Below are 23,972 nucleotides of genomic sequence, written 5' to 3'. Positions count from 1 at the left end.
CTGCGATGGGGGATTCGTTGCTGTTGGTTGTGCGTGGTGTGTTTCTCGAAGGAGAAGTGGATGTTGGTCCAGTGGTGTTCGGTGGTGTCGCTGAAGGTGAGGTGGTTGCTGGAGGAGAAGATGGGGTCGAGCGTGTGTCCGGCGGAGTGGGTGGGTGACATGACGAATTGTTTGAGTCCTAGGTTGGCGAGGTTGTCGAGCAGTGTTGTGGAGTTGCTGTTGTTGGCGTTCTCGAGGTGGAAGTTTAGGTCTCCGAGGAGGATGTAGTCTGTGGAGGCGAGGGCGTGCGTGCTGATGAGGTCGGCGATGGAGTTGCTGAACTGTGGTTGGGGTCCCCGGGGTCTGTAGACAAGGGATCCTCTGAGGGTGGTGTTGTGATTGACGTGGATCTGGAAGTGTAGGAAGGAGTTCAGCCATGCTGAGGAAGTCTTCGATGTTGGTCGAAATTCTGATGGTGTTCCTGTGGACAATGGCGATTCCCCCTCCTGATTTGTTGTTTCGGTCCCTGCGGGTGATCTTGTAGCCGTACGGGATGGCAATGGCCATATCTGGTGCCGAGGAGGCGTTCATCTACGTCTCCGTCAGGAACGCGACGACTGGGGAGGATGAATCGAGAAGGATCCAGAGTTGGACGGCGTGCTTGTGGACTGAGCGGGTGTTGAGTAGTATGCATCTGAGATTGTTGTGGCCTGCCCTGGTGGGCGGGCGGGGCATACCTGTGTTCGTTGGCTGGTGAAGCTGCAGTTTCGGCAGGTGAAGGGTCTGTGGGTGTGCTATGGGGTGGCCTGGAAGCTGGTGGAAGATCGGCCGGTGTGGAGGGTGTTGGCATTGTAGCGGAGTCGGGTGTCCTGGCGCTCGCGGGGGCCAGGGGCTCTGGCGCTGGGTGCGGACAACCGCACACGAGCTTGCCTTAGGTGCGCCAGCAGCGCACCCGCTGCGCGACCTCACAGCAGCCGCCATAAGAAGGGTAGGGGGGCGGGAGCAGAGGTCGGGAGGCAGGAGCGGGACTGAGTGGGGGTTGGGGCCGCAGGGGCAGCAGCGGCGGGAGAATCTGGGCAGAGATAACAGTGCACAGTAAAAGAGAAAACAAATGAAAAATAAAGCTACAGAATTATAGGCCCGCAGGAGGGCAACAATGAGGGAGAGGGGGGATTACCCCTAAAACGGACGAGGATTGGCGAGGAGAAACTGCGGCGCGGGACGGGCTACTGGCTCAAACCCGGGGCACTGAGCAGGAACTGGAGACTGGCGAGCGGCAGTAGGCGGAAGCTGCTGGGGAAAGTGCTGGCCTTGAAACCAGGTTATGGTTTCACACCTGGTGTTTCCAACTGAAAAAACCTATTATGCTGCGTGGGATTGCTTGCAAAAGCACAAGAAGATTTGGAGGGAATGGGAAGCTTACTACGGATTGGGTTTGTGAATATATTTTTGAGATTTGTACTTTAGTGCTGCTACGTGGATGTAGATGTGTTCCTACTGGTGGACTTGAAAAAGTTAATAAAGTTTGTTTTAAAAAAAAAAGAAGAAAAAAAAAGAATCTGGTCACAGGACAAAATCACAATTTCCTTAGTCCTTTTTTACCGAAGTGTCACAGGAAGTTCATTCTTTTTGTTTTTAGTTCATTCCCCAATCTTGATATAATTAAAGCATTGACTGCTATGAGGAGGCGAATCCGAATATGTAGGCCATGCATTCAAGGCAAGGACATTTTAGTACTCCTGCATTTGTGTTGTACTGCCATTGTATCCTTGAGTATTTATTTTGAGTAGTTAGATGGAGCCATGTTTGAATCCATGTTCTCTTAGAAATATTCATTAATGTTACACTAGATTTTATGAAAAAATGCATATTTTATTGTCTTTTCCATTTTTTTCATACAGTTTGTAGAAACTAAACCTATTTACATGGTAGAATAGTACACCTGTGAGATCATAGATCTACCTAAATATAAGTGAAGTAGTTATATCTTTACCTGGTGATGACTTAAGAGAGAGTGATGGAAATACTTTTTTTTTTTTTTTAAAAAACCTTTATTTCGGTAGATGCACAATACACAGCGTCTGCCTACAACCCCTCGGGGCCGGCTGCTATGACATTCGTAAACATAGAACAATAACGTCAGGATAAGAAAAGGTTTAATTTTATGGTGTAGTCGAGTATGATGTAGTGAACATCGAAAGGAGTCGAAGCTAATCACTGACCAGGAGAGACATCACTGTTCAAGGAGCACCCAGAAGGAGGCGTTATAGAGGAAGGCATTGGTAAGAAAGCAGGTGGCCACCATCCAGGAACTAAGAGCATACACTATATCACAGAATGATAGAACTCAAAAAACTCCCTACTAACACTGAGCCCCGACTCCGAAGAAACAAGGAAACATAGAAGAGAAAGAAACCAAAGAGGCAGAGAGACCGGAAGAGAAAGAGGGCCATAGAGACGAAGAAGACATAGAACACATCCCGTCCCCCCACCCTGCATACCAGCGGAAGGCCACGGCCCACCCCCCCCCAATAGGCATGCCTGTCGCCCCAGATGAACCCCAAGTAGGAAAGAGAGTCTGGAGAGTGGGAAATAACCTCCCAGCCTCCGACTCCCAGAGAAAGCAGGAGGAGGAATTTTCACATACTCCCGGTCACCACAGCCCCTTAAGCGTCCCCCACCCTGTATATCATCAGCACTACTGAAATAGCAAGCAAGACGGCAGGTGGGGAGACTCCATTCCAAATGTGCGAGTAAAGCAAACAATTAGCAGTCCCGTCCTAGTCCCCGCCCGCCAATACGGACAGCAAACTAAAGGGAATCGCCCAGCCCCGGCCCGATCCTAAGCGGCCCCACAGATCCACCCCCGCAAGAAACAGTAGCAAATTACACACATGCGGCACAACCGATACATAAACAGATATTCTAGTCCGGGTCATGCCAGGCGGTCAGGCAGGATCATCAAAGGTGGCAACTTCAACCCTGGCCTGAACGCGGAGACCCCACCAAACATGGCCGCCGCTGGGAGTGTACCTCAGGCAGAACAAAGGAGCAAGATGGCCGCTCCCGGCAACGATGACGCAGAGGGGGAAGAAGCGAGAGTTCCCAGTCAGAGACCATCACCACATCGATAGTGACAAACACAGTTTTCCCCACAGAACGGCTCACACTCCGGCGATGTTGAGGCAGACATGGCAACACTTGCAGAGGCAGAGTCTCGGCTTGGAAAGTGGAAGGGAGCTTTGTATCTGCAACTTTGTCCGTAAAAGAACCCTCGACACTGTTACCAGGGAGAGGACGTTCCACAGTATCCCCCTGTCGCCAATTTGTATCCGCCTCGAAGGGAATGAGAGGCCTTGGGGGGTCAGACAACCGCTGTAGCTCCCTGGGTGGCATAGCGGTATCGAACTTCCGCTCCAGTTCACGAGTGCGTTGGCACCATGTCGCCCGCAAGTCCCCCAGGGCTAGAAGGATATCACCATAGGTTAGGTCTGCCCCCTGCTTCAGCATGCCGACAGTATGTAGAGGCGCCACCGGGACACCCTCCAGCTCGACAGTAGGCAGGGAAGCTTGCGTCAGGGATATGGCGGCTTCCGCCTATCCGGCGAGGTAGACCGGCACCGGTACCAGTTTTGCCGTTAGCCCACCTCGGAGGGGTGAGGGCGACACCACGGGATGGAGGGACAGTAGTTACGGCAAGAGGGGTTGCTGCTCGCTAGACGGGGCTCCCACGATGGGAGAGCCCTCGGCTGTGTTGCAATGCGGGTGGTGGGCGCCCTCGAACGGACACCGCTCTGACCGCTGGTGGGAGGACAAAGGAAAATACACCAGCCAGGACCCAATCGTACCGGAATTCTCTCCGTCGCGAAGAAGGCTCCGCCGGGCCGCCCACTCCACGTCCAGTTACATTTCCCCAGTCGCCGGTCCAGCCCCGGGTCGTCTCACCGTACGTGATAAGCGGTGTCCGGTGGCGGTGGTCGGGCCAGATTGCGTGGGCAAAGTCCAAAGTCGGCAAACTCTATGAATCCTCGACCAAAAAAGCCGGCGGGAACATCGGAGGAATGCGGAAAGTATCAGCGCATCCGCGGTGACAATTGCTCGCGCCGTAGGCAGGATTAAAGATCAGGATGTCATGCAAACAGCAGACGGGCTGCGGAGCCGGGAGCTCAGACGTCCTGTCCGTCCGCCATCTTCAGTGATGGAAATACTTGATGTCTCTGAACCACTGGTTATTATTCTGATTTTATATTCCATCCCATCGTCCATTACAGAGGCTGCACACATCACTGACGAGGCCCAGCAAGGAAGAAACCTGTCTGGGGCGGTTTGCCTTCCTTATATAGAGCGACACTGTCTATTGGCTTGGGCTAGACAATCTGTCCTAAAAGAGACAGAGTCTGATTTGCATGGAGGTTGGTCCCTGTATGTAGTGGCAAAAAGAGCAATAAAACGATCAAATGAAATGCGGCCCAGAGAATATCCAGAGGCAGTGATTAATTCATCAATTTGCTTTCCCCATTTTGTATTCTCGTTGCCCATGTAAATAAATGCTTCTTTTTGCATGATCACCCCCAAAGTATTGGAGTGATGCTGTTAGTTTTTCGACTCAGACTGCACTGAGGCCTGCTAACCAGACCACAGTGCCAGTGTTTTAACCTAATACAAAAAATATGTTGTATTGGCTACCCCCAACCAACATAACCTGACTTACTTATAAGTCCCTAGTATAAGATACCAAGAGTACCCAGGGCATGTAAGACTAAGTGTCTCCTCAGGGCTGCAGCACTGATTGCGCCACCCTGTTTGGAACAAAGTACAACATGGCTCCCAGCCTGCCATTGAAGCCCAGAAGAGCAGTTTTACACTGCTAGTTCAACTCTGACCCCACTTCCTTAACAAGATATATATACATCTCTTGTAAGGAAGGCCTATGGAGCCCTGAGGCAGGGAAGTGTATATTATTAAGTAGGACATATGCATTCAATATGTCCTGACAGCAACACAAATATTTGTAGCCCCAGTGGCTAACAGAGTTACCAGCTGACCTTTCATCCCGACTACCTACTGAATGCGACTACTAAAATGAGTACTTTAAGGTATCAAATTAATCATAGCATTAAACCTGACTTGATGCCCCAGTCGCAGTTAATATTTTAGAAAGCGGTCACACGGTTGTCCAGTTTGTCCAGTGGCCTCGCACAGTTGCTAGCTACCAAACAGCCTTCTGCCCTCCTGGGGAGTAGTGTGAATGACTCCCAAGCTCAGGAACAATAGAAGCCTGCTGCAGGGAAAGGTGTTAACTCCCTTTGCAGGAAGCCACTCAGGGTGTTAGCCCAAAAGGTGACCTTTAAAGGTGCAGCCGCCCTTGGTGATCAAATGGTGATCACACTCCTGAGGGGTACAGACAGGAAGGCTGACTGTGGGAATAGAGAGCGGAGACCAGTGCCCAAGCTGTTCCCCCCCCCCCCCACTTGGTCATGTAGCAAACAGGCAGCCAAACCTTTAGGGTGGACTACCAAGGTCCTAATATTCAAGGAGGTGTTCCGTCATGTTGGGAGTGGGCAGAATAGTGTACCCTGGAATTGCCAGGTGCAGACATAGCCAGACGTCGTCACAGGTTGGGAGGGATTCTGGTAGCCAATTGGCTAGTTACTGCATCATTCCCCCCCCAGGGCACTTTCCGGGCACAAATATGGTACCCCTTACACCCTAAACCTCTAATCACGCTGGAACTGGAGAAAGGACTGAAGGACTGCTCTGCTGGCTCCTGGACCTGGCAAGAGATGCAGCACCATCTGCTGGACTGCACTTTTGGCTAGTGAAAAATGTACTGTGCCTGTGGCTCTTGGCTCATGTAAAAGCCGCTCATGTGCCCCAGACCAAAGAAGTGACTCCAATGGCCAGTCTGCTGACCCCCGCCAACCAGGGCCATTAAAGCTGAGAGCCCATTCCGCAAAGTCAGCAGCCACTTTCGGCAAATCGCTGCTTAGCACCCCAAGAAACGGATCCTCAATGGCCAAAAGTTGTCCGTGAGTCTGCTCGACCAAGGAGTGTCATCTGAGTTTAGATTGGCCTCCCAAGAGAGACATCAGCCTTCACCAAAGCAAACCACTGGACCCATTGTGTACAGAGATTGGTAATCCAGCCACAGCTGTCCTTCTACTGGCTCAATGAGAACTTTGAGGGACACAGACCTCTGTGGTCAGTCACCCAACCTAACCCCGTGGACCAAAGAATAACCATAAAGATACTCCTGTTGTCACAGCACCCAGAGCATCTTTCAGCATCCTGCACCCCCAGCTTCAGAATAACTCCATTGAAGTCTATGGCAGGCTAGAAGTGAAGTGTGGAACTGCACTTGAGACTGCTTTGGTGACCATGTAGCTGTCCAAATACTCCTTAGCGGCCGCCCCTAACCTTCTCCCTGGCAGATGTGGTTGCCCACCTCGGGCGGAACGAGCTGAAAACAACTTTTTCAAACTTTTCATCTTTGTAGTTACCAATGCTAGTTCATGCTGTGGACTAACAAACTGAAATTTCAGTTTTGTGTAAAAATCTATATCTTTGGACCCCTCTAGCGGATTTTACTCATCTAGGTGTCTAAAAATTCATAGAAATATAATCTATTTTTTAAAATTAGTGTTGACTTCCTTATTTCTTTGTTTGGGGCTTCTAAATGCTTTACACTAGTTGCTTTGTTTAAGCCTTGCTGCTCTAAACCACACTACCCAGGGTTGAGCTTAAGGTATTACAAACGAGCCCAACTGGACCCAAGGCAGTGTTGCGAGTGTATAACACGGTAAGGCCGCACAACCTTACCATATAATACAACACAATCCCTACAGCCCACTTCTGACCTAGCCACATGTTGCTGTGTATTGTCAATACTTGCAATTGCAGTTTTAAAGTTTGATTCTTATTCCAGGAGTACTCTCGTGACACTGGGCATGATCTGCAGCAGACCTTTTTTCCCCCAAACTTCTGTAATAAAAAAATGTTGCCATTAAAAAAGGATGTCACCTAACTCTATTGGATGTCACCTAGCTCAATTGTGCATATGGTTTGCAAAGTGTTGCGTGATTATATGCGCCTATGGCTTAAAAATACCTTATTTGTCATTTACCGGTTTGTATGTTGATTTGCGTGATCATATGTTTTTACTAGGGTAGCTTTACTATGGAATTATGACCAGGCCTATTGAGCAAAGTCCAAAGCGGTATTTTAGCACTATTTCATTATTAGTCCAACACAGAGAATCATTTCTTCTTTACAGTTTTTGTCTACTTTCCTGGCCTTGGCTGCCCATTAAAAAAATTCTCGTGCTGCCTATGTTTTGTAGCTGATATGTTTGTGTCTCGTGTTAACAACGAAACATATAAAAGATGCTATTGTCCCAGAGCAAATAAGATTGAAATATTCTGTTCTATGTAGCGGAGTTTGTAAAACTAGCTGATCTGGCATCACTGGAAGACCTTGTGTTTGTGGCAAATCCCCTAGAGGAGAAGCACAGCAGCGAAGGCAACTGGGTGGATGAGGCGACCAAGCGACTACCCAAGCTGAAAAAACTTGACGGTAAGATGGCATGTTTGGTCGCATTATATGGGCAACAATGTTTGGCGTACTAATGTATGCATGTGAAATATCAGTAAATTGAATTACAGCAATAAGATAAAGACAGAGTTATTTAGGTGTGTGATCACTGCGGATGAAGGCTTTACCTGTTTGAACTAACACACCCATGGGTAACTTTGTAGTGACATTCACAGGTAAATTTATGTGCCTCATTTTTAATCCCTCTCCCTGATTAGCAGTCATGATAGTAGTTCTCTCTCCAAAATTCCACCCAATTCTATGAAAGTTAATTACGTCATGCTGTTTCCCCGTCCCTTTGTGTCCTCACAGACCTCCCAGACTTCAACCCATTGGAGGTTAAACTCTTGATGGGGGACTTATACAGCCACAAGACTTCCCAGATCTATCAGAACCTAGTTATTAATAGCTCCACTATACTATCTGTCCTCCGGATGTCACGGCAAGCAGACTTAGGTCTAGGATCCAGTCCTGGAGTTACAAAAGTAATCCTGAAAGTAATCTATTGCAAATAACTTAAAACTTCCATTGAGCTCTATGCATTATTGTGTTTGAAATTGTGTTGCCTATTGCAACAATCTGTAACTATCTACAAAAGTCAATTGCATATTGCAAAAGTATTCAACTAAAGCTTCTCATTCTGAGAAAGTATATTTAATACCTATTGTTGGTTCTAAAATAAAACAAACATATATTTTTTATATAAACCATTGGACTAGAGTTCAGTTATTGAGTGTGTGAGACCATTTGCTGACTGAGTGTGTACAACAAAAGCTTTACACTGTCCTCTGATACTGCCTTACTGCTCGACTAAACTACCACTTTAGAGAGTAAGGTTATATCTAACTTTAGCCTCTGCCAAACCTCTGGGGACTATGGACTCTGTACACACTTTACCTATTTGGGAACAGTATATACAGAGCCACTTTCTCACAATGATGATTGGGCGAAAGCTCTCGAGTCAACTTGCAGTACGGAGATATCTTCCTGTTTCAGGTTGATTCAATTCAAATATCTCCACAGGGCATATTTTAAGAGAAGTGGTCTGTGGTGCATGGGCCTTATAGGCTCTTCTACATGTTTGCGATGTGGGGTTACGAAGGTACATTCCTCCACACGATGTGGGATTGCAGTGGTTTGACCCATTTCTAGAGGGGTTTAGTGTCCTGGTTAGCAGAGATTCTGGCATGGGACGATCCATTTGCCCAGAAACTGCTCCATCTTCACAGCACCTACGGCGGAAACCGCTGTAAGCATCACTTATTATTCCTTGGTCTCACATTGGCAAGAAGAGCCATTGCACGACGATGCAAGACGGACGAGCCGCCGCGTTTGGGGTTTTGGAAGCAGGGGATGGACTGTATGAGGCTTGAGGTTGCAGTATTCCAGGCAAGGGGATGCCCTCAAAAACATTGCAAGGTTTGGCAGAGGTGGGAGGATTACCGGGGCTTGGTTCTAGAGCCTGTACGCATTGCTGAACTACAATTAGACGCTGAAATCAGACAATATGGCCAGGATTCACATGCTGTTACTGAGATCTTTGGGACCACAACTGATTAAGATCTAAGACTCTGTCAGGGTGGAGGGGGCTTGCTGTGCACGTGTGTATGTTTGCCATGTTTTACTTTGTTTCTTCTAATGGGGATACTGAAACGCAATTTTATCCTGAGGAATAATATGTATATGACCCTGTTGGGTCATGTTGCTGGCAAAAGCCCAATAAAATCTGATAAGAAAAAAAATATTCCACCAATTTTTGCTGCTCTGTTCTCCAGCATATTTCTCTGGCTACCTCCATGTGTCGGTTCATGTTAAACAGACTACTGCAGAAGGAGTTTTTTCTTCTTGATAAAACCAACTTACCCAAACACTCATCGTTACGTTTTTTATTTAGATTGTCAACCTGATACTCTGTTGAATATCTGTTTTTTTCCTTCCAAAAATGTTCTTTCAATTCCATCTGATAAACATTTGGATGTGTTTTCTTTATCAGGTATATACAAGATTCAGTACCGTATTTGGTGCACTTTTATAATTACTCCAAACACCACCTTTCTAGGGATTGTTTTACTTTTTTTTCCTCTCATTTCACAATATTTTAGGACAATGCTTTTTATAAGCAATGAGTTTCATTTTTGTCTTCAACATATTAATTCCCTTTAAATGATATTGGATTAGGCAGTCGTCTGTAAACGAAGGCATTACATTGTTTTTTAGTTAACAAGTTGACATGTTTTTCAAGGGCATGCCTTTTATAATGTGCTCCACTATTTTCTTCTGTGGTGCCTGTTACATGCTCTAACCTCTCTTCCTTTTTTCAGCCTTGTGATGCTCCATTACCTGCGCACGGGTTCTTCTGAGGCATAGTTCTCCATCCGTCTGTCCAGTGAAGCCCCCTTGCTTCCCCCCCTTAGCTTATCTGGAGCCTACTTCCTGTCCCGCCATAGCTGATATATTTATTAAATAGCCACTGAAATCCTGAAATGCTAAGATTCCTCTCCCTCTCCCCCAGTCCTTGTTGAGTTCCACCTCACTTCTTATTGTTTGTTTATGGAGTTTTGCTTTGGAGGGTAGCTGGCTGCAAGTGAAGCATAGGTCTGACATTGTAAGCGTCATTGATGCAACCGAACCGTAACATATTGCTGAGAAGTGCAGACCTGTGATCAGTAGATGGGTAGGTATTGAAAAGTGACCTTGGAGGGCTTTTAAAAAGTGAATAAGATAAAAGATTTGCATATATTCATCTAAAAATGTATGACTCCTTGGGTCTGCAAAGAGTAGGCCTGGTTGAAAGTGACTGTCTTCCACTACATGAGACTTGGCCCGATTTGTTACTGGTAGATCAGGTGCTTCCAGTAATGGGGAGTTTGTAATTTATTAAACAGTTTGTCTATGGACAAATGCTTTGCTGAGCTGGTATTGCAATTTTAACCAATCTACTAGTCTCTGGAGGCACCCAGTCAAAAGAGATATGGAGACAGTTACATAGTTGAATATCTGGCTTGGATGATTTAGGCCACTTTAGAATATTACAGCTATTGGCATGGAAGGGATTCAGGGTCTGAACAACTGATTAGAATCCCCGACGGTGTAAACCTGGCTCCATTTGAGAAGAAAACGTAGTTATTATTAACAAGCAGATTTTGTCAAATTAGAAATGTGAGATTGTAGACTAAGAGAAGATTTTAGGTTGAAGCCTAAAGATCTGTCCGAGTACACAAGAATATGACAGATGTCTCGGGGAAATAGTCAAATGAGTTAGAACTGAATAAAAAGAGCACAGTCGTATGTGAAGCGAAGTTACCATTCTAAATTTACAAGTATTTAAAGGCAGTCTTCAGCTTCAGTTTTGGATTGCTCCCTTAGGTACCGTTTTGTTTAACTAACATATTAAGAAATATTGCTATTAATGAATCTAGTACCTCAATGTATACATTAAAACTGGATAATCCAGAGTAGATCCCAGAAGGCCACATTATATTGGCAGAGAAGATGAACTGAATGTGTCACTCTATACACACTGGGCTCTGTCTGTAGTTAAAGAGAAGCAATCCACAACAGTTCCTCTGAAGCCTGTTCTTACATAATGTGTGGTCAGGTCGGTTTCTTGGCCTGCCTCGTCCTCGTAGTAAGCTGCAGCCACTTCCGAAATCAGCTGAGCAATCTGAAAGAACAGCTTTTGAGAACATTCAACACTCGGAGGACAGTTGTCTCTCTACTGCAACAGGCCCAGATGTGTGGGGCACCAGCATGTTGTGTGTAGCGAGGTGGTAAAGTATTTTGTTGGCTGTAGTGTTTTCAGTTGGTTTCCCGAGGACACTGCATGCACAGCAGACTATGTTTTACATCTTTCCGTCATTCACGAAATGTACAATTACCTCTCCTACCACCGTCATCCGCAGACCTGCTGCTCCCTGGCCTCGTCTCTTGTTGGGAAGCTGAGGCAGTAAGCTCACTACATTGGTTACCCACAAAAACTTCAAAGATAGAAAAGAAAACTAAAATAAAACAAGCCTATTAGAAAATGAAAACTTACTGTTTTTTTAGAACGTTAATTTTGCGAGGATGGCTTCATTCGGGACTCGTGTAAATGTGTCGTCTCCAGGGACTTGACTAAACCTACATGTGTCTTCTTTCACTTGATGCAGAGAAGGTGTCTAGTAGGGTCAACATGCCTTCTCTAAACCAGATCCTTGATAGGTCCACGTTGCTGGTTAGAATCCTTGTGCTCATTAACGCTAACTTTGTTCGCCCATCCACTAGATTGAAGGTTCGATCACACTTATCCAACCCCATCTTACTATCCAGAGGGGCGACACTAGGCTGCCTATTTTTGCCTCAAGTCTTTGCTATTGCAATAGAACTGAGACCATCTCAACCAATAGAAATGTGTCACAGGATTATTCTTTTTTCACCACAATAGTTTGCCATTTTCCCCACATACACAATACAAATCGGTAATAAATCGGTAAATAAGACATTGCAACCTCCCAAAGGAGGCCAGTCCTTATACTCAGGGTATCTGTGCCATAACATACTGAAAACAAACTCACTGCAGAGTATCCAGCCAACAGAAACCCCCCTCGCCCTTCCTACCCCAATGCATAGCCTGAAGGCAGCCATCTTATCTCTGCCTCACAAGTAAACAGACCTGTGAGTCCGTCGTCTCTGGAACGGCTCTACTTAGGAATGGGAGCTTGGAGAACTGGGAGTCAACCGTGTCTCTCCATCACTCTAGGTATTCGTGGCGGAAGAAGTCTCCAAACCCTCCGCCTCTGCATGCAACTTCTCTATTGGTGCATCCCAGGCCCGAGCTCCCTCTAATGAGCACTGTCCTCTCTTGGCTTCCCGGAGCAAGGTTGCCTCCTCATATGCTACCCATTTCCTCCCCTGTCCACCTGGGAATCTGTGGACCCCAAGCACTTTCTAGTGAAGTGTGATCTACAGTTTTGCCAAACTGCTAGGTCGATCAACCGAGTGGTATCCACCTACCTTGCTACCCACTGCACCTGGGCTGCCAGATAGTATGCCTCAAAGTCAGGGGCAGCCAACCCTCCATCCTGAACCGAGCCCTGCAGTTTCACCAGGGCGACCCGGCGACAGCCTGAACCCTAGATAAGATCCACCAGAGTGCATCTCCCTGAATCTGGAGTGGGGTATCAAGATAGGGAGCGTGGTGAAATAGTATAAGAGCCAGGGTAACGCAATAATTTTGGTGATCGCTATGCGCCCGGCCACAGAAATAGGAAGGGCTTTCCAAAAGTATATCGATCCCCAGAGTGCCGACGGGGCTCTGCTGAGGCTACCCTCCAATAAAACAGTCTCCGTTTGGTAGAGCTGCACACCCAGATAACGAAAGATGGTGGTCTCCCACTGTAACCCCCCAATCACAGGGGGAGCATCCGGAGTCTTGCGCAGGGAGTACAGACTGGTTTCCCCCCGTTCACACACAGCCCGACAGAGCACCCAACTCCTCTTAAGAGACCAGTCACTCCAGGGAAATCTATCCCATAACATTGAAGAAGGAACAGCATATCATCTGCATACAATGCAATATGGTGCAAAACACTGCGATGCAAAAGGTCATTATAATGTACCCCTTCTCTCGCTTTCGTGCCAATGGCTCCACAGCCAGGGCAAATAACAGTGGGGGTAGAGGACAGCGCTGCCGCATATCTATCGCCACTGCATAAGATTTTAAGACCACTCCGCTTGTTCTTACCCTTTCAGTGGGTGCCGCATACCGCAAGCGCACCCACACCAGGAACCCGTCCCCCAGGCCTAAGTGGGTTAACGCCGCAGATAGGTTGTCCCAGCCCAGGCTGTCAAACCCCTTATCAATGTCAATGGTCAGAACTGCCGCCCTCTCATCAAGAGCAGCAGCTGCGAGTAACAGTGTCACCACTAGCAGATCCCCCAGGATATTGCGGCCTTGGTTTGCAAATTTTGCGGCACAAAAATGAACATTTTGCGGCATTATTGCGGCACTTTATTTTACTCGTAATCATTCCTTTTTAGCCCTAAATCAATTAAACCTGTTTTAGCAGAGTATTCTATTTTGAAATAGGCCTGTTGAAAGTTTCTGCTGCTCTACGGAAGCACAGCTCCAATCTACTAACCTCGTGGGAGGGGGCCGTATTTCTCCCAGGGATGTTCTTGCGCCCATGTATGCACCCCTGCCAGGGCACCACTTTCTCCACTCCCTGGTTTCGGTCACACAGCTCCCTTCACTCTCTGGTTTAGTCATACAGCTCCTTTCGCTCCCTGATGTCAGTCATGCAGCTCCCTTCGCTCCCTGGGTGCAGTAACACAGCTCCCCTTCACTCCCTGGGTGAAGTCACACAGCCCCCATTCGCTCCCTAGGTGCAGTCACACAACCCCCCTTCGCTCCCTAGGTGCAGTCACACAGCCCCCCTTCGCTCCCTGGGTGCATTCACACAGCCTCCTCTTGTGTCGCGTTCACTGACTCCCTTTTATGGGTAGTGCTGATAGGACAAAGAAGATCTCGCAATGATCATCGTTCAGAACCAGGTTCCCCCGTTCCAAATTTGGCAGCTCTGACCATGGTGTCACATCCTCTCCCCCACTAAACACCATACTGCCCCACTGAGAGAAACTTGCACTGCCGTCAACTACAACCCAATTGTGCCCCACTATAAACACCTGGTTGCGGCTCAATTTAAATTCCGCACTAGACAAGAGCAAAATGCTGCCTACAAAAAAAAGAAACCACAAGCTGGAACAAGATGGTTACTTTAACGCTTTTACACTCACTATTCAGAAATCAGTGAGTGCTTTTGCCTGAGAAGTTAAGGATATGAATACAGGGCACGGAATCGACCCATTTCAATGTCCATTGCTTGTATCCTTACAGAACGTAAGCAGTATGGTTAAAAGGCCACTTCCCTAAATACCGAGTCGCAGTACACATTTTGTTTTCCAATCCACGTGTTGCAGTACCTCTTGGATTGGTGCACTAGTTCCCCGCCCGGGGGAAACAACGCCATTCAAAGAAAGACAAGCAAACAAAAGTCTGACGCTAAACGCTGTACACCTCCCGGGAATGAACCGTTTGTGTCACAGGATTAGACATGAAATCTGGTCAAGTGAATTTGGTACTCCTCACCGATGGCACCTTCTATTTCCTGACTAATCCAGACATATCACTTCCCCACATTGCTGGGCAAACTTAGGAGCTTCTGGAGCTTCTGTACAATTTCTTGCTTTATTATTATTTAACAAAAGGATTAATTAACGGGTGGCATAGCGATGGCAGTGAGACAAAATGATAGTAAGAAGGTCCTCCTGAGATTGCGATAGAGAGGTATTGAATATATAGGTGCAATCGTACCTTCTGCTATACAAGAATTCTTTACCACCCATGTTGGATACACTATAGAAAGATTTGTATAGATGGGGCACATTGGACATTTTTGGGATAAGCAGAATAAACTGCATGACTATTAATTTCTTGCCTAGACTGCTGTCTGTGGCTAGAAGGTTCCCTATCGAGTTCCCTCACAAAGATTCTACAATCCAACTTTGGTCCTTCATCTGGAATAGCAAGCTGCCTCAAGTTATCAGATTGGTTCTATTTAAGAGATCTCATGAAGGTGGACTGGAGGACCTCGATATTACTAGGTATGTCTAAGCATCGCAGCGGACACAAGTCTCATAGTCTCCTGATACTTCTTGGTATAGACCAGGACAAGAGGAGACAAAGGGGCCCCTGGGAAATCTTTACTGGTTGCTACCTAGAACACTTACATTTTATGGTACACTTTTACTTTCTACTAAGAGTACATTAACATGCTGGAAGTAGGCAGTTTGGGTTCGCCAAGTTATGAGCTACTTGTGCCCCTTAACCCAGTTAGCGGGAAACCTGATTTCTTGCCCCAGATGGATGATAAGGGGTACGTGAAGTGGTGGGATCTTCCTGCACTTTAAGTGGCATTATACAAAATAGGAAACAATGTCCAAATGGCTTTCAACCAGGGCCAGAGGATGCTTACAGCATGATTCAATCACAGGATATTGCGAAACAGAGTGAGGCCAGGGTGAGTAGGGCCACTATAAAAAAAATTAAGACTTATTCTCTCCATGGCGAGATCAGCGAGGGCTGTTCCTCACTTATACCACATTTTTGAAAGTTGAAGTCCTTACAAGTTACGTAACTATGTCAAGACCTGGACAACTCTCCTTTAGACAGTAATCCCGAGAGCTCTGGTATTCATGTGACCAAGGGCAGCCACGTTGTCTCTTTGCCTTCATTCTCAAGAAAATGCATACAAGGTAATGCTTTGGTGGTGCCTAATGCCTGTAATGATGAGAGCAATGTTAGCAGGTCTGATGCCTGTTGGAGGTGTTGCAAAGTTGTACCTTCCTATGACTAAATGTGGTGGACCTGAGATCACAACAGAGGAACCCCCTACACTTGATAGGAGCTGCACTTTGGTCCAAGCAATTTATAAGACATCCAGTTGCACAGTGGTAAGGAATTTTGGGGTAAGATGAATATTTTATTTACATGGTATCGGACCATTCCCATTAGGTTGAAGGGGGTGGTTAGTGTTGTGGAATGATGATTGTTAGAGTGAGCATGAATGTTATCGAGGTTTATAGCTGCTAGGCATAAACAGCAGTTGATCTCCCCCCATCTAGGTTACTGCCCTCCTACAAATGTTGCAAAATTAGCTAGGAAGGCGCCTTAGTTTCGATTGAATCTGGTATGTTAGTTGCGGCCGACCACCCCCATATGTTTTGGTGCTGCTCGTGAATACAGGGGTTTTTGAAGGGTATTTGGGCCCCTTTTAATGAGTTTCCCCGTCATGAATTTGACCGGATTACTAGCTTTCGACAGTATCGATATTACTATAGCCAGTGCAAGGTTAATGATTATATGAGACTCAAAGGACATCATTTTACCCAGCTTATATGCATTGTATTGTGAATTGTGGTTGAGGCTCGATAAAGAGACCAACTGAGAAGTTGCAATTCGTGCAAGTTCAGATTTGGAGTTTTAGAGCATGGGGTGTGAAAGCACAATAGCAGATTTAATTCGACAAGCAACCTTTGGAATGTAAACTGACAGCCCAGTTAAACCATGCCACTGGTGTGCAGCAGAAAGTTGGATAGCTTCAACTAGGCGTCCTAGGATTAGAAATAGGGCTAGAAATTCCTTATTATAGCTTCCCAGGTGAAATGAGAACACTAAATCCAAGAAAAGAATAAATTCCATTGAGCTAATTAAAAATATTGAGCTTTCTGCAAACTTGTCTGCGACTTACAACCTTTTTATAAAACTTGATCGAAGATTGTGCTTCCAGTGTCAACCTCCAGCATAGCTTCTTAGAACCTGGAGCTATGTGATGATTTCAAGTTGCCTTTTTCATGGGTACAAGCAGTGAAATTAACTGTGAGCATAATTTGTGGAATACTGCTATTGATTGAGGCTCCATAAAGTCCTCTGTTTCTGACCACAACTTTCCTCAGTGGGGAGTGTGGTAGTAGTGTGCTGTGGTACACAAAACAACACATACTCTTTGTGTGCACTACATGACCACCACTTGCCCCATCAGCTCCAGAGCAGTGGACGAGCCCGTGCTCCACTAAACACCTGTAAGATAAAAGGAGAAGGGCAATAATGCATTCATGAATGAAGAGCTTTATTGAGCGTGCGACTACTCAAGAGAGTGTCCTGCGGACAAAGCCCAGCAGCCAAGTATGCTTCTGGATCAGCCATCACAGGCACAGAGTGAAACAAACCTAACTGACGATACACCTGATAAAGAGGAAATGCGCGTCACAAGACTTGGAGACCGAAGTCCAGCATAATTTCTATTCAGGTGCGAGTGGTAGGGATTGCTTGCATGAAGATAGCTCATCAGTCTCTTTGGGCAGTTTGCAACAGAACTATTCAACTAATAGTAACCGTATAACCGGCAAAACCAAATGATGCTGAGAACATCTCTCGTCAAGGCTTGTTTGGATTACCCCCTTAATTCTTAAGTGATCAGGCAGGTTAACCGATGTAAGTAGACCTGCTGTTTCTACACCCTAAACCAAGTTTCCAAACGGGAGGGAGGAGATGCATGCTGATATCTCATCAACCATACTAAATTTCAATGTACAGAAAGCCTGTCCGTCAGGCATATAGTATATGGTTCCAACCTGCCTAGTACGAAGTGTTCGCACTATTAAATTCATACACAGTGCGGCTTGACTGCAGCTTGTCTAATTTAAAAGATGATAACATTTACTTACTAACATTATTTCAACGTAAACTACTAGCTCAGTTCATGATCTCATATGTGATGGAGTGATGAGCTTCTTTGACCAAGGGGAAGATTTATTTGATGAAAGTAATATCACCCAAAATCTGATGTTGCAGTCGGTGAGCTTCAGTCATATGAGGAACTTGCAATTAAACTCTGCTACTGATCTAGTCTCTATGGCCCATTGCAGGATAGGGGGAGGGGACAGAGTGAGGAATGTATACACATTTGTATTAGCATAAAACTTTTTTGTAGTGTGAATTTTAGCTCGCACCATTCACCAGAGGGTTAGGCAAAATGGCCGCTTGTTTACCTTGCTGCAAGGTGAGCTGGAAGGACTATGTAGCCCTGGAGACGGTAAGGTCTGATATGAAGAGCTTCAGTCCACGCTAAGTTCTTCAAAGAATATGCCTGCCATTCATATGTAGTAGTGCTTTTAGAGATACGGTATTTCAGTTAGGTTAGATTGTTTGAGCTTTATATGAATGTTTGTATTTAATTTCCTTTGTTTAGTAGATCTTTATTTTCTTTGTTCGGCTTCAAGTTTAGCCTAATGTTGTCTTTCTTGTTGAATTATTTACCAGGGTGGTTGTCAGATTGGCTGGGTATTTGTTATGCAATGAACAGTACTGGGAAGAAAGGAGATATACGAGGCTTAAGTTTTTCTTTACTTTTTCGGCAAAGAATCAAAATTGTGCAAAAATTAGTCTCTTTGACAGTGGTCGGGCAGTTGATTAGTAGAATTGTTTTCATTTGTTTGGTGCTACGTTTATTCCAAGATGCTACTTCTGGGTACGTTTAAGATGGATGCTTGCTTTACTAAAGCTAAGATGGCTGTAGGTGGTAGGTGCGTCTAGTTTTTTTTCCATATATTGGTGTTTAATTTTCATTGAGCTTTTGAATGTGAAATCATATGGGCAAGGAATCCCTCCCTCCCCCACCCCTACCCCTGCAAAAACATGCAGTAAGTTAACTTTGGCCCAATTCTTAATAGAGAGCCCTTTGGTATCCGTCTATCCAGAGGATGCTAAGATGATTTCCCTGATGCTGTGGTGAATTTTCTGGCATTTCCTCTGTATACCATTGCCAGGGTTTACAGGGCTGGCTGTGTCCAAATCCTTAAAGATGGTTGCCTATGTTCAAAGTTGTAATCTTAGATGCTTCATATTACAGGTTGAGATTAAAGATGATTGTCAGTTTGCACAGATTTTCCCTTTATCTTAGAAAAAAGAAGGGCGAGAGGTCATAAAACTATATTGTCTCCGCAGTCCCTCTGGCTTGTTTCAAAGCATCGCGCTCTTGGTCAAGATGGAACAAAGCAAACATGCCTCATCACCTCCTCTGACCTTGTGCCTTTCTGATTGAGCCTAGTGACGTTGCACAAAAGTCTGAGTGAATCGTCCTTTTCAGCCTAAAATGTATTATTCACTATGCTAGGTATAACTCTAAGTGCTCTCATCACTGCCCATGTTCTCGTTTATGTGCGCGTTGTGTTTTCTCCCCAATATCTCTTGAAAGTTTCTGCTTCCCATATTTAGGAGTTCGCCTTCTGTTTGAGAGAGCCCGTCCTTACTTAAGTCTTAATGTGAGACCTGTCACCTGCCAGAGATCTTCAATAGCTCTAACTGCTCCTGGAATGTTCTCAATCATGGAATTGGGATTTTGGTAAATTGCATTAATGAAGTTCCCATCTTCCACCTGCAAGGAGGTGCGTGGGCTCCATGCTTTCCCTCCTAGGGTTTAAAAAACTGATCCTGGCCAGATTTCTTTCGCTCTTCAGCAATATTTGTCCCTCTTGTCTGATATACTGACCTTCCCAGGAACCAGTCCAATATGTCTGCTCTAAAAGAGAAAAGAGCAGTGTATGTTCAACAGTCTAAAGATGGGTAGGCACCACACTGGGGACATTTGCATACACATACCACCTCCAGAACACGCCAAAGTTAGTCACTGTAATGTAGAGAATGCCATAATCCCACTTGTGGGTACTGTAGGTTGTAATGTCTGCCATACACCACATACCGCCAAAGCATCTATAGGGTTTCAGTGTTTCTTGCTAGCTTCTGTGTGCGTCCCCTCCGGCCAAAGTTGCAATCTTTGGAGTCAGATATGCCTTCCAGGACCCACGGGCTGGTTTCTGTTACACTGATGGCACTGCTCAACTGCCCCAATCACTCTTGATGAGTGGAACGAGGGAGTGCCACCGCAAGCCTCCCCTCACTAACGGTGTTCATCAGGTGGGGTAGTGAATGCTCTGGGAACTATTAGACCTCCGTTCAAAAACGCAGGTCAATTCAGAGTGGGCATAATGCTTTCCAGTCTCGCTTAGCACAACTCTTCTGGCTTTCCGTGCTCCCTGTGCAGGAACAAGGAAATCCAATAGAATGTGAGCATCTTGAGCTGATTTGCCAGGTGAGGCAGGGAGCAGTCATTAAGTGTTTACTAATCTAATGAAGATGCCCAGGCTGGACAATGTGTGTTACAGGTAAGCATATTTTCTTTGTGGCCTTCTGGATTACCTCCAGCTCGTGCAGGTCTGCTGAGAGATGTGCGGTGTGCTAATAGCTGTCATTAGGATGTGTTTCCTTGATATAGCACTCTTCAGGTAAACTATGTAGCGGTCCAAAGCTAGTGTCAAAGGCGCCCGCTCTAGAGATTCTCCGTTGCGTAAAATCACGATTGCTACATTACCAACCCATAAAGACGTGCCATTGTGGGAACCTCTCAGCCACCAATGCCACATTTAACAGCCCGTGCCATTGCCTTCCTGTACATTTGGCTGATAAAGAACGTTACTGGGTTCCCAAGGAATCAAGCCAGGGCTTCACAGTCGTTCTGCCAAGTTTCATTATTACATGGAGCATGGGCTCTCAATTGCAGAATCCTTCTTCCCAAGTGGTGTTAAATTGCTAGATATTTATTTTACTATAATGAGATTGTAATGCTGTGATAAAGAATGTTTATATTTATATTTTATTGCACTGTTTTTATCTTGTGCTTGTATGATCTTTTTCTAAGATCGCGTGAAGAAGAATTGAATTGCTAGATTTTACGGTACAATTAAAAATAATAAGGCTCTCCTGCAAAAATCGATGGGGTTTCCCTAAAATTTCACGGTCTACCTCTCCTCAGATATGCCATGAACCTGGGGAGAGCAAGGGCCATCTTAGTGGCGGGGTTTGTCCTACACCGCGGGAGCTTGGATTAGGGCATCCCCACAGTACATGAACCATGATGATCAGACTCTGAACTTCTTTTTTTTCTCTTTTCAGGAAATCCAGTCATTAAACAAGAGGAAGAGGAGGGCGAAGGAGAATAATCCACACATTTAGTCTGTTTTAAATTATTTATGTTAAAGACAATAGAAGACTTTTGTATAACTGTTTCTTACAATATTACCAAAAGTAAGGTTTTTATAATCAACATGCCAACTCCGTTTCGTAGAGAGGGATGGATTTGTTTAAAGTAACCAGAGAATATATACATATATTTCTGCTGACCTTTCCATTAAGCCGTTTTTGAATTCACACACGTGAAACGATGAAGTGTTTGAGGATTAACTAAATTGTGGTTCAGTGGAATGGAGAGTGGGAGCTAATGTAAGGGCGCGTTAATACAACTTTATTGTGTGTTTTTCACATTTTAAGTACAATTTTAAAGCAGTGACCTTTATGTTTCCAGAATAATTTAGCAAACAAAATAATTTGTATCTAGTGCACAAATATCGAAATGAGCAGATATTCAGCAAGTTTAGATTTATGTAAAGGTTATTTTTTTCTTTCAAATTGTTTTCTACAAAAGGGGTCTGAAAAGGGAAAACTTCATTAGGGAACTAAAACTGAAAAATACAAATTATTCATTCAAACCTTTTTTTTTATATATCCTGATCAATAATTTTGAAACCAGCTATTTATTGTGAACACATACTTGTGGCTCACATGCTTGGCTCGCTATTAACTAATGCTAAAGTTGCACATCATTTTGAAACGTATTGGTTTGTTACCTGTAGAGGACTGAAAGAGGCAGTTGGCATACTATTTTTGGGAAGACTATAGTGTAGCTTCAGAAGAGCAATAGAAAACACACAAGATGAAAAGATTGGTGAGAATTTGAGCAGAAAGACATGGGATACACCACATGAGAACTGAAGAGCCTGAGCAGGATACAAAGTGGGTTGAGATAGCGGGATAGCCGTTCCGGCAGAATTCCCCCACTAAGCCAGGCTGGAATCCAATGGTGTTTAGAAGAGGGCACACAGTCTTGCAGCAAGGCTGTCGGAAAAGCACATAAGGTACTTGGACCTAGCTCCAATTATTTTGTTGTAAGTTTTAAGTTTGTAAATCTCAAATGGATTAGAAATCCAAACCAACCGTTGCAGCATGCTGTGGGTGCTTAATAATTCAGGGCAGACTTATAAGGGATTGGACCCACTTGCAAGGGCAGACTTTTAAGGGATTGGACCCACTTGCAAAGGCATCCACATTTCAACTGCCTTCTAGTTACCTTGGTCCGTAATAATTCAATGTACTGCTAAGTCTGTTATAGATCATACTTACAAGAAGTGGGTGCTCACGTGTAGTGCTATATACACAGTTAACCGTATAATCCATTTAACTGATCACCTGACAGAAAAGATATCCACTACAAGGGTACTAAATAATAGAATACTGACCAATGGGAACGCTGCTTCTAAAGTGCTTGTTAATATGAACATGTGCTGTCCTCTGCTGAAATATAAGCTAAAAAACCCTGAACAAATAGTAAAAGTGAGTAATGTCTCATGGTCCTTTTGAAAACCGGGCTGTCGTTGCGTTTTTATTTATATAATTGGATGTGTAACACTTACTTTAGACACTACTGTACAACCTTGTTCATATGTGAGGTATTGGAGTAGGGTGAGCATTTACATATAAAATGTTCCTTAAGATGAAATAATGTCGTGCAATTAATGGTGCATAACAACAAAAGCACAAACAGGAAATACTTTGGCCATTTTCAGACGAGATCTCAGTATTTTGTTTGCAAGTCACATTTTTTTATCGTTTTATTTTTGTAGAGAAAATACTGTTTACATTCATTAAAGAGTGTACGGCTGCTCTCGGCTTCAACTTGTGTTTCTCTCCGTGGTTACCTAAATAGTTTGTTTATGAGAAGGGTAGGTCAATTCTGAATATCCGTATTCATTATTTTTTGTTTGTTTTTTGCAGAGTTCTATATCGCGCGAACTCCACCCGAGAGTTTCAGAGCTGCTTGACCTGAGCACCAGTTGCATTACAGGCAGACACATTAATTTTTAAGCACTGGGAGATTAAATGATCGTCCAGAATCACAGGATGTTTGAGCCTCCCACCGGACTCGAACCTGGGGCCCAGGGCCGGACTGGCCGTAGTGGGCACCGGGCAATCCCCCGGTGCGCCGCACGGGTGGGGGCCGTTTTTGGGCCCCTGGGGGCCGTTTTTGTTACATCGGCCCTGTAACAAAATTGGCCATAAACCGGCCCTGGCAAAGAGCTCGGCGGCACCCCCAGACCCCAGGGGGGCCGGCTGAGCACTTTGCCTCCAATATGAGCCCCCCCCTAGATATCCCTGCACCATGTGGCAACCATGTGGCAGGCACTGCATGGTGCCTGCCACATGGTGCAGGGATATGTCAGATGTGTTTATTTTGTATTGCAGCGTGTGCTGCAACCCGCAGCACACACCGCAGTACAAAAGATACACAATGCTACCGCTGTGAAGGTGGTCGCATTATAATGCGGCCAGCGGGACCTCTGACTCCTAGTCGGGCGGTCCTGCTTCCACATAGTTACGTCCATCCGACATCATAATCAGGCCCCTGTTTCCCCAGCTTTAAGGTATGCCGCTCTAGCCATTAAGCCACATCCTCTCACCTTCGTGGCTTTGTTTGGCCGCAGTACTGTTCAGCCTCCATTCACATTTTTCACACCCGATGTATAATTCTAGTGGCATAAATGGCATTAGAACCATCAAAGATGCACTTTTTCATGTAAATAACAGTTACACAACAGAAAACCGTTTTCTATGAAAAGTCTGTGAAGGCATAAAAAATAGCCTTTCTCCACCATCCGAAAAGAGCGAACTGTTCACTATGAATATTTTAGGACTATCG

General features: G+C 45.3%; 1 protein-coding gene across 3 annotated transcripts in view; it reads left to right on the top strand.

Annotated features, from left to right (window-relative positions):
- The window catches only part of DNAL1 (dynein axonemal light chain 1), a 281,387-nt gene extending 258,448 nt beyond the window's left edge, over positions 1-22,939 (top strand). For all 3 annotated transcript variants that reach the window (XM_085627053.1, XM_085627054.1, XM_085627055.1), the window contains exons 7-8: positions 7,411-7,551; positions 21,116-22,939. In XM_085627053.1, coding sequence (XP_085483179.1) covers positions 7,411-7,551; positions 21,116-21,162 — 188 coding nt within the window. In that variant the 3' untranslated portion in view covers positions 21,163-22,939. The remainder of the gene's footprint in view (positions 1-7,410; positions 7,552-21,115) is intronic.
- Positions 22,940-23,972: the final 1,033 nt, after the last annotated feature.

The sequence above is a fragment of the Triturus cristatus genome, chromosome 9 (assembly GCF_964204655.1).
Source record: "Triturus cristatus chromosome 9, aTriCri1.1, whole genome shotgun sequence".
Lineage (NCBI taxonomy): Eukaryota > Metazoa > Chordata > Amphibia > Caudata > Salamandridae > Triturus > Triturus cristatus.
This window is presented reverse-complemented; position numbering and strand designations above follow the sequence as displayed.